Here is a 10,663-nt window from a genome sequence, read left to right as displayed (position 1 = left end):
AGTAGAGCAGTTGACGACGATCCAGTTACAGTCGTACAGCTGACGCACGGCAAAGTCCTCTGACAGTTTCTGACAGCAACAAAAAAAGTAGGGGGCAGGGTGAGAACTTCTGCACACTGTCAAATCAAATAAAACATGATTTGTATTTGAACCTTCAAAAAAGACAAGAAACAAAGTCTAAACTGAGCATAAATAAAATCTTTTAACGGTCTGAATGGAAACAAATAGTGGAAATAACACAGGCCTGAGGTGTCTTTAATTAAAGAGCTATTGATATATTGGCCATCATCAATCTGTAGATTATTAGCTAATATTGCATAATTAAAAAAAAATGCTGGTTGTGCATTAAATGGAAGGAGGTCCAGATGACAAATGACAGAGAGACAGTATTCACAAAGATCTGAAAAGCTCTCTTGGCACAGACAATCCCTAACTTCAGCTCCTCCGTTTTGCCAGGATACCAGGCTTCGGTGTCTGATTATGACATAGACGTAACACCTGTCAGGCGAGCTTTGTCCTGCGCTTTTTGTTTACATGTCCAGCTGCTCTGGCTACAAGCAGTTTCTGTTTGCACTTTACAGACAAAACCAGCTGGACTGGAAAGTCTGAATCTGATGATCTTGTGCAAGCGATTGTAAGTGTGTGGCATTTGTAGCAAAGTGTCAATATTGTGACAGAGAAAAAAACAAATATCTATAAATCTTATGTTTTAACTGCTAGTATTGTGTTTTTATGTAAACTCACAGGGAAAACATCAGGGTCATCGTTACACATCTGCAGAAACCTTTCAGGGCGGGCAGACGAGTGCTCTGGACCCTGAGAGAAGGAGGAAAAATTAAGAGCTGACAAGTTATTTATATCTTTAACCGAGCTCTTGTGGCTTTGCAGAATCATGAGATGATTCATAGATAAATGCAGATTGTGGCAGATCGTGTTTCTTAGTTCCTACCATGCCCTCCATGCCGTGAGGGAGCAGCAGCACGATGCCATTCTGTCTCACCCACTTGGCCTGGCCCGAGCTGATGAACTGGTCGATGATGCACTGAGCGGTGTTATGAAAGTCTCCGAACTGGGCCTCCCAAAGAACCAGAGCGTTAGGACTGGCCATGGCAAAGCCTAATTCAAAACCTACAGACAGACGAGGAAATCAGGTGCAAAGCAGAGCCAGGCCAGTGACATGACCCATTTTAGCATTTTGTAGAGAAACACAGAGAGGTGCAATCTATTATGTTACAGGACGTGAACACGGTGGAAGCACAAACCAGGCAAACAGTGAACACACTGTTTTATTTATTTCTATTTGATGGACTATATGAACTGAATTCATAACACACACAAGCTTCCTGTTTTATTTATTTATTTCTAATATTTTTTTTTCCCACAAACACACACACACTTGTACTCTGGGCGAAAGGCGGGGTACACCCTGGACAGGTCGCCAGTCCATCGCACAGACAAACAACCACTCACACTCACACTTATTTAGGGCCACTAATTAACCTATTTTGAACATGAACATGGACAGAACATGTTCGGGACGACCGGGGTTTGAACCCACGACCTTCTTGCTGTGAGGCCACACTATCCACTGGAACACCTGCCTGCCCGCCTACTTTTACTGTTCTAGGTACTTTATTTTAATTTTTAATTTTTAAAATGTATTTATTTAACACACACAATTTTACTGTTTTATTTATTTTATTTTATTTATTTGATGAATCATATGAACTGAATTTACAGCACGCACAAGATTCCTGTTTTATTTATTTATTTCTAATTTTAATATTTTTTATTTATGTATTTTTTCCCCACACACACTTTTACTCTTTTACTATTTATTTTTAAATTTATTTAAATTTAATTAATTTATTATTTATTTTTTCACACACACACACACACACACACACACACACCTTTTCTGTTTTACTGTATGATGTGAATTGTTCTTCTGTAATTTATTTGTAGCTTTTGCAATATTGTTGTTTGACAATTATGCCAATAAAGCTGAATTGAACACATCGGTGCAGCGGTCATTTGGTACCACGTTGGTTTCGGTTTCGATAGGCTTCGTCATTAACACACCTCCTCCGACATTCATATTTCTCACTTGGTTGCATCTGAGGCTTCCCTATAATTTTACTTGTTATATTTACTATTAAATGCTATTTCAATTTATTCCCAACATTCAGATTTCCGAATGACAGTATTTTTTGGGAGTTTCTACTGGGGATTACAGTTGAAAAGCATCATGTGTGTGTGCCACTCACCTAGTACTCCATATTCAGACAGAGAGCTGTTGCAGACAGTGTACGGAGCTTGACCGGGGGAGATGTAGTTCATTGGGATGCAGATCCTCTTATCAACGTTCTGATCGTGGAGAACATGGTGCCGATGGCTGTGAAGCAAATCAGAGAAAAGAAAAAGGTATAAAGCTATTGTGTGAGAATCATCCCTGGAAGAGATGACATGTAGTTAACCGGAACATTTTAAAATTTAGCGAGAATTGTATATAAATACTGACAAAAGTTCAATACACAGGGATTTAGGTGCAATCACCCTTTATTATTAAAACAAAACAGGAGAAATTTAGAAAAAAGGAGTATTAATCAGTGTCCATTTCCTGAAGGTAACAATTTTTTCATTCCGACAGTATTTTTCACCCTCGTCTTCCTGTAGTTGACGGGTGTAAAGCATCTTTTTCAATTGCTTGTACAGTAGATAGCTGATAGTGTTCATACTTTCTTTGAAGCCAGCATTTGGTGACACCTTTTAACTTCAAGCCATAAAGACATATTAGGGCTGAAACGATTCATCGATTAAATCAATTAATTCGATTACTAAAATGTATCGACGCAAATTCTTTGCTTCGACGCTTCGTTTAATCCATATAACTATGCAGCACAGTGTTTCACACGGACATGTATTACTGTCGCACATCGCGCTTACGCTGTGAACACGACTGATTATAATGGAGCTGTTTGCAAAGTGCTGGAAGAGAGAGAACACAGCAAGGGACAAAGAAGAAAGTGTCCAAAGTATGGGATTATTTAAAGCTAAAAGAAAACAACAACTCTGTAATGTCACAGTCCGTCCACCGTAAAACGAAACGTATGTCACCTCGGCAACAGCACGACGGCATCTGATCAGAAAGCACCCGGTGTTCTGCCAGCGGACCACAGACAAGCTAACAGTAACTGCAACTTCAGCATTTAACTGAAATCATGATTGATTGGTGAGTTGAAGCCAAAGTAAGCCGCAGACTTCAGCTGAAAATGTGCACACGTGCGTTTGTGTTTCTCCTGGTTGGGCCGTGAGTTTGGGATGTAGCGTCCCAGTCAGGAGTTTACTGGTTGTCGGTGAGCTGCACCTTAGTATAACTTGTACAGCACTCGGGTGATGTTTGTGTTGGTAAAGCAGTTGTCTGGTTGTTGGTCTGTTGATGTTGTTGGTCTGATGTTTGCTGTGTGACGCTAGGACAAATAAATATCTATCATCTATCAACGTACACAGCTGAACCCGTTACCAGGATGGGGGGGCGACGCCCCCGCCACCAGGCAAAAGTACTTCTTAAACGACGCATCGATGAATTGTTGAAATAATCTATAGAAATCATCGTTAGCTGCAGCCCTGAGAAAGATCATTTTTACACATACCTTTGGACACATCTCCAAGATACAGAGGAACAAAACCTCAACAATAAAACCAAGTATCTGACGTCAGACTCCTAGATAAGCTGAATCCGTAACCAATACCGAGTGAATCTGCCGTATGCATTACCTGAATGTGCCCCTCTCCACATCCTGTCCACTGAGGCGTACGTGGATCCCCTCATTGAGCAGAGAGCCGAAGGCCATATATTCCCCGAGAGCCCAGTCACACACTCGCTGGTTCACCATATTTGCGCGACCCTTCAGGATGCGACTCAAACCTAAGACAAGGACACAAGGCAGAAATACAGATTAGAAAGAGACTGACGGTGCGTTCAGAGGATGCTCGTCGAAAGAGGAGGACAGCGATCTGCACCTCCGTGTATAGTGAAGTCTTCCACAGGGACTGAGGCGGCGATGTTTCCAATGTGGCAGAGCTCTTCTTCACGGATGCCGGTGGGACGGCAGCTCATAGTTTTGGGCTGTCCCTCCAGAGTGAAAAATTCTGCAGACAGACACAAAAACACGTTACACTTTCATGCCACGAACGACTAAATACTGGGATGAAAATCAGGCTCCTACCAGGCCACGGTGAGTCCAGCCAGTGCTTGATGTGAAGGATCTTCTCATCTTTGGAGCGAGCGTAAGCTTCCTCACAGATTTTGTCATAACTAGCTACTTCCTCCTGAAAGAGACAGAAAGAAAGAAACAATTTAAAAGAAGAGTGTGCAGACATGCTAGCAACCCTGCACTGAGCTAAATGCTAACATCAGCATGCTAACATGCTCACCATGACACTTGGTATTTGTAGTCCATTTATTGTAGCTGTGAATCAGCATCTTGATATGCCACACCTGTGAGGTGGATGGATTATCTCGGCAAAGGTGAAGTGCTCACCAACACAGATTTTGACAGATTTGTGAACAATATTTGAGGGAAACAGGCCTTTTGTGTACGTAGAGAAAGTCTTAGATCTTTGAGTTCAGCTCATGTTGAATGGGGGCAAAAACAAAAGTGTTGCGTTTTGTTCAGTGTATGTATAATGAATACAGTACATATTTCACTACAGCTGTTTGATGAGCAGCATCTTCAGCGTCGCATGTTTCTTTACCTCGTACTCGTGTGTTGCGATGACTCCCTCAGCGATGAGTTGTTCAGCAAACTTCTTCAGGACCCCTTTCTGCTTCTTGATCTGCTTGTACATCAGCGGCTGGGTGAACATGGGCTCATCCATCTCGTTATGGCCGTTACGTCTGTAACACACCTGAATGTGAAGAGGCAAAAGGTTAGGCATACTACTTTACTCATGATCTTCTCTTATACATCTGTCTGCCTGTTGACATCAATAACAGAAACTGGAAGAGCGTATCAGCACCAGTACACGCCATCTGAACTGCTCGTCAGACAGTCTAACACCGTGATGTCTGAAATGAGTGGCTTTGTCTATCACATAGGTGATTGGTCAGCTGTGTGGCGATGAGAAAGGAGTTCTTTTATCATTTGTTACACAACTACTTCTGTCACTTAACATGTCAACAATCAGATCACTCCCTGACTCGTCGTATGGACGCATGGTCAAGACCCATCGCAGTCAGTTTGTAACGCACCAGGCATCCCTACATAGTTCAACGCATTTGGGGAAGCCCTGCAGCATCAGTTTTTGCCCTAAACCTAACCAAATTGCAACGTTTCACAACTTTAATACCGTGCCGTTTTAAAATGGCGATGTTTCAAAAAGTTTGCTTTTTATTTTCAAAAGTCCAAAAATGACGCAAAAGGGGTACCCAGGGCGTTAATAAGCGACGCCAAAGGGCCTTGACCAAGCATCAATATGTGACGAGTCGGGAGTGAGAATGTGTTGCAACAACACATTGACATTATGGATGCCTTCAAGGAGAGACTGCGGCGTTATCTGCATATAGAAACATATAGTGCCTCTGTGACGGCCGGCTTTTGACACCCCCATTCAGATCAAGTAAACACAGACGTGGTCGGGCAACACGTCATATTGTTCTTGTCTAGCATAAGAATGCAGATTACAACAGAAACCAGTGGGGGCTTTATGTCAGTGGTCCAGAGAGGAGTCAGAATGGGTTTAGCTCTTAGTAATCTCTCAGATATTATTGTGCACCAAGGGGCGAAACAGCTCTTTACTTTTTGTTTTTGACTTCTCTGGTCTGTCACCCATAAACTCTCCCCACCTGAAAACATATCTCTGAATTTAGAACAAAAGGCTTTTGTTATTTGAGAGAAAGTGAAACAAAATTCAACTGTTCAAAGAACTTCTCTGTGTTCCCTCACAAACCCTCTGCACATATAGTTTGGTAGTTGAAAAATAGTCAGTGAGGAACACCTCCTATATACCTACCAGGTCTACGACCACATCTTTATGGAAAGTGTTCCTCCACTCGGCCGCCACCTTGGACACATACATCACAGCCTCCGGGTCGTCTGCATTGACATGAAAGATGGGCGCGTTGACGACCCGTGCTACATCTGTAGGATAAGCAGATGAACGTGCCATCCTGGGATCTGTGGTGAAACCAATCTGTGTGGATGAGAGTATTAATTACTAAATAAACAGCTGCTATGATACTGCACTCTTTCTAACCAGCAAGGTTCACACTCAGCTATTGTGACTATTTTCTAGATCCATTATGTGGTTTGAATCTACTGCCAACTGTCTCGCCAAAACATTTCAGGCTCTGCATCCAATGTGTATTCACGAAAATTGATGATAAAGTAATGAAGGGACGAAATGAGGATCTCGGCAGCCTTCGTTACTTCAAGAAAACAACACTTCATAAAGCTAAACAGGTTTTATTTTCAATATATTCAATTTAAATAAACTCTTTAGACTCAAACCATTTGAAAATCATAGAATATGTGCAGTAACAAAGTCACTTGACTATTTGTTGCTCTAACTGAAAAATGTTATTATGAGAAATGTTTAAAGGGTTCAGTAGGTAGACTGGATTTTTACTGGAGATCTAAACTGAATAAATGTATTGAAATTTGCATAAAAACATTTACTAAGTTCAGTAAAAGTAAGTTTAATACAGTTTATACTCATTCACAAACAATACTATAATGGAAGTCCACATAATTTACTGATTAAAAAGAGTCTTCAACATACAGTAACTGTAAATCGAACGTCTTCCCCATGTGATCCACACTGACAGTTTGTTAATATTTATATATAATTCTCCTTATATGCAATATGAAAAATTGTATAACCCCGTTAACACAGCACCCAGTATCTGAGGAAAGACTCATGGACATTATAGGAGACTAACTCTCATCAGAGCCCAAGCATGTGTACCTGGTTGTTTACCACCACATGTATGGTGCCATGTGTGGTGTAGGACGGCAGGTCAGACAGGTGGAACGTCTCGTACACGATACCCTGGCCTGCGAATGCAGCATCGCCGTGAAGCAGAATAGACATCACCTGTGAAGTCCATTCATCGGGTTACAAACACGTTAAGAACACGAGCGAAACCGCCTTCCCCGTATGTTTACGTAAAGGCCTGACTCAGCGTACCCTCTTGCCCTCAGTGTCTCCGCCGTAGAACTGCTCAGCTTTGGTCTTTCCCTGCACCACCGGGTCCACTGCCTCCAGGTGGGACGGGTTGGCCATGAGTGACATCGTGATGTACCGCTCGCTGACACGGTTCATCATCTTGTGATACATCCCCAAGTGATATTTCACATCGCCAGAGCCCTGAGAGCAGAAAATCAGGAAGGTTCAGGTTACTTTATTTGTACCCGTAGGAAGATTTGTTTTTCAGACACAACACAGATAAGAGACAGTAGATAAACATAATAAAGGTTCCAGTCATTACTAAATTAAAAAGTAAATAAATAAAATATCTGTCTCATTTGTGCTGCTTTTTTTACCGCTCTGTTCTGCACTTTGGGAAAATGTAAGAAAGGAAGAAGCTAAAATTCACTGTGCAAAGCCTTAAGCAAGCATATTTGGGCATATTTATACACTTCGGCCTTGATTTCACATGATAAACTTGTGCTAAATGATCTGTGAGTACACCAATCAGTTATCGACACCAACAGAAAACAATTTCGATAGTCTGCTAATCATTTTAGTCAAAACCCCAAACATTTGCATATTCCCGTTTCTCAAATGTGACGATTCGCTGCTGAACTCTCTTTAAATCATTTAAAAATGTAATTTCTTCTGGTTTTGGCCTGTTGGACGGTCAAAACAAAGCAACTGCAAATGGCTTGACATTCTGGAAAATGTGTTTTTCCAACGCGGGGGTCTAAGGACAGAGGGTCTCCTGTGCTGAGACCTTTGAGACATAGGGCTGTATAAATAAAACTGACTTGACTTTGCTTATTCGGCTTTTTGCAGTCGTTGCCACGATCATGTCTGTACAATAAATATGAAGCTACAGACAGGAGAGTGGTATCACTCATCACACTGTCGGCAAGAAAGCAAATTTCCCACAATGTCCAGCAATGTTTAAAAACCTTTGGCTCTGAGTTTAAAACAACAGATTAATGGGCAGTGAAAATAATCAGTGCGTGCAGCCTTACAATCACTGATAACTTCTAATGTAACTTTAATCAATATGTTCTCTGGTCTCAGCAGGTAATGTTCAAACCTCGTCTGCAGCCTCCAGTTTAGAGTCAAACTGGCAGAAGATCTGGTCCAGCTCCTTCCGGATCACGTTAGCCAGCACATTGAGCCGACCCCTGAAGACGGAGACAGACACATCGGGAGGGACCAATCAGTCAAGGTGTTTCATCAATGTATCGTGTGAAAAAAATCCCGCACACTGTAGGAATTGAGTTTATTAGAGACACAACGTTTGAGTCACTGATGTTCATCAGGCGTCAAATTCATAATGTGAAAAATTACTTCTCTGTACTTAAGCCAGAGACGGGAAAAGAGGGGAACCAAATCTCCAACACATGACTAAATTACCACATGAATAATTGACAAAACATCCCTAATCAGATAATATATAAAATTTAGTACCGTAAGTGCTCTGCTGCTAGACCACAGCATGGAAGGGGCTAAAAACAAGAAACCTGATGTTTGGAGGTTCTACGACCTGCAGTATCTGCAAAGCCAACGTTTCGAGTGGCAGTGACATCAAAATATAACACCACCAACCAATTTATTTTTAAAAGTTAGGGAGCAATGTTTGATGTTGCCTTACACGTAAAAGAACGGTTCCCAGTCTCTTCCTCGCAGTGAGGAATATTAATAATTTGGTATCGGATCGGGACTCGGCATCGGCCGATTCCCAAAGCCCAGATATCGGTACGAGTAACTAACTGTGTGTCGGACAGTTTGAGCACTTCCACAGTCCAATCTCCCACATGGCTGCTGTCAAGAGCTCCATTTTAAACTGTAGTGAGCTTGTTTTATAATATTAGAGCAGTAGTATTGGTCCATTCCTGTTTTACTCTTTGCCTCTGTGTTCTTGTTTAGGTTTGGTTAGTTGATCATTGGTTCCTTCTTCTCTGTTGTATTTGGTTTCACATGTCCTTTTATGTATTGTCACTAGATTTACTTCCTGTTTTATTTTGTAGTGGTCAGTTTCATGTGTTTTTGTCGAGATTTGTTTCCTGCCCGCTTGTTTGTATATATTGCCCTCAGTTCTGTTCAGTCCTCGTGGTGTCATCGTCTTATGTTGAGTGTTGTACTGCCTTCTACCCTTTTTTTGGATATTCCCTGTGTTTGGATTGTTGGATTTAACCCGTGTTTGACTGCCTTTGTTGGATTTTCCCATTTGTTCGGACTCTCGCTGTGAATTTAGACGTAAGCCTTTTTTTGTTAGTATTCCTGTTTTGTTTGGACTAAATAAATCTTTATTTGAACTGCAACCTCCTCGTCAGTGTCTGCAACTTGGGTCCACACCTCTGTTCCTCTGCTTCTGCACTTTCCGGCCTGTTGTGGATTAAACTGTAGTCTTGAGTGAGACTCTGCTGCAGAACAGACAGTCTGCAACTTCCAGCCACCTGCAGCTCCAATATTTGTCTTTTTTTTATTCCTATGTTCCATTCATACTAGAATTGCACAAAGCAGTGTTGCCTTTCTTTTAGTCAGCATTGTTAAGCACATCTTGTTTGATTAAACTTTATTCAAATGGTCACGGGACAAAACAACCGGGGTTCCATAAAAGTCGCAGGTTCTGTCTGTGCGGAAAGGCAACGAGAGCGTTATCACACAGTGCAGGCTGTCTGCCCGGCTTTACACAACACCAGTTCGACGTGTAACGAGTGCTGTTTACCTGTGAGGCATCCCCATGATCACACTGTCCACGCCGCTCTGACTGGAGTGGTCGATGATGGTCTTCAGGGCCGGGATGAGCGATTCGCAGCCTTCCAGTCCGAATCGTTTCTCTGAAGACCACTTCCTCTGGAGAAACTCCTCGAACCTGTGGACAGGAGGTGGTGCTGCTGCTTCACATTGCGGCTCAGAACATCTATAACACCAACACCCCTCCCCACCTAGCCCGCTCAGTTAATTACTGCGGAGCTGAGGAATGAGAAGAAACCCGGACAGACCTTGTGGATCGGATCATTCTGGCCAAAAGAGTCCTCTTCTCCTCCAGGCTGAACTGCATGATGCCTGGTGTCTCAAACTTCTGTCTGATCCACTGGCACTGCTCCACGTCGTTAATGAACATAAACTCTACTCCTATATGCTGACAGTAGGCCATCTAGAAGAGAGAGGGAGAGGTCAGCGTGGCCAAGCAGAGGGCTTCCTGAGTCTAACGTCAGGTATCACATGTTCTGTTAAACCCAGAAGCTGCGCTCAGAGTTTAGTCTGAAGACAAAAGTTACAGACCTCACAGTGATGCTCACCATCGTTACCTTCTTAGACTGGCTGACAGTGTGTTTTGGAGTTGATTTAAAGATATTACTGATAACTTTGAAAGCTCTGAATGCTTTATTTCTGATCTGTTAGTATCATACAAAACCGCCGGGCTGAGATCTTTCATCTGTTCCTCTTTAAAGTCCTTTAACTTGTTTATAAACCC

At 42.2% G+C, this 10,663-nt stretch overlaps 1 protein-coding gene across 2 annotated transcripts in view; it reads right to left on the bottom strand.

Annotated features, from left to right (window-relative positions):
• The window catches only part of ogdhb (oxoglutarate dehydrogenase b), a 31,712-nt gene that overhangs the window by 4,003 nt on the left and 17,046 nt on the right, over nt 1-10,663 (bottom strand). For both annotated transcript variants that reach the window (XM_046067113.1, XM_046067114.1), the window contains exons 6-18: nt 10,188-10,342; nt 9,911-10,057; nt 8,273-8,363; nt 7,192-7,371; nt 6,970-7,098; nt 6,016-6,195; nt 4,759-4,911; nt 4,230-4,332; nt 4,024-4,152; nt 3,778-3,928; nt 2,268-2,395; nt 950-1,128; nt 745-816 (exon numbers count right to left, since the gene is read on the bottom strand). In XM_046067113.1, the coding sequence (XP_045923069.1) occupies nt 745-816; nt 950-1,128; nt 2,268-2,395; nt 3,778-3,928; nt 4,024-4,152; nt 4,230-4,332; nt 4,759-4,911; nt 6,016-6,195; nt 6,970-7,098; nt 7,192-7,371; nt 8,273-8,363; nt 9,911-10,057; nt 10,188-10,342 (1,797 nt within the window). The remainder of the gene's footprint in view (nt 1-744; nt 817-949; nt 1,129-2,267; nt 2,396-3,777; nt 3,929-4,023; nt 4,153-4,229; nt 4,333-4,758; nt 4,912-6,015; nt 6,196-6,969; nt 7,099-7,191; nt 7,372-8,272; nt 8,364-9,910; nt 10,058-10,187; nt 10,343-10,663) is intronic.

Source organism: Micropterus dolomieu, linkage group LG13 (assembly GCF_021292245.1).
Source record: "Micropterus dolomieu isolate WLL.071019.BEF.003 ecotype Adirondacks linkage group LG13, ASM2129224v1, whole genome shotgun sequence".
NCBI lineage: Eukaryota > Metazoa > Chordata > Actinopteri > Centrarchiformes > Centrarchidae > Micropterus > Micropterus dolomieu.
This window is presented reverse-complemented; position numbering and strand designations above follow the sequence as displayed.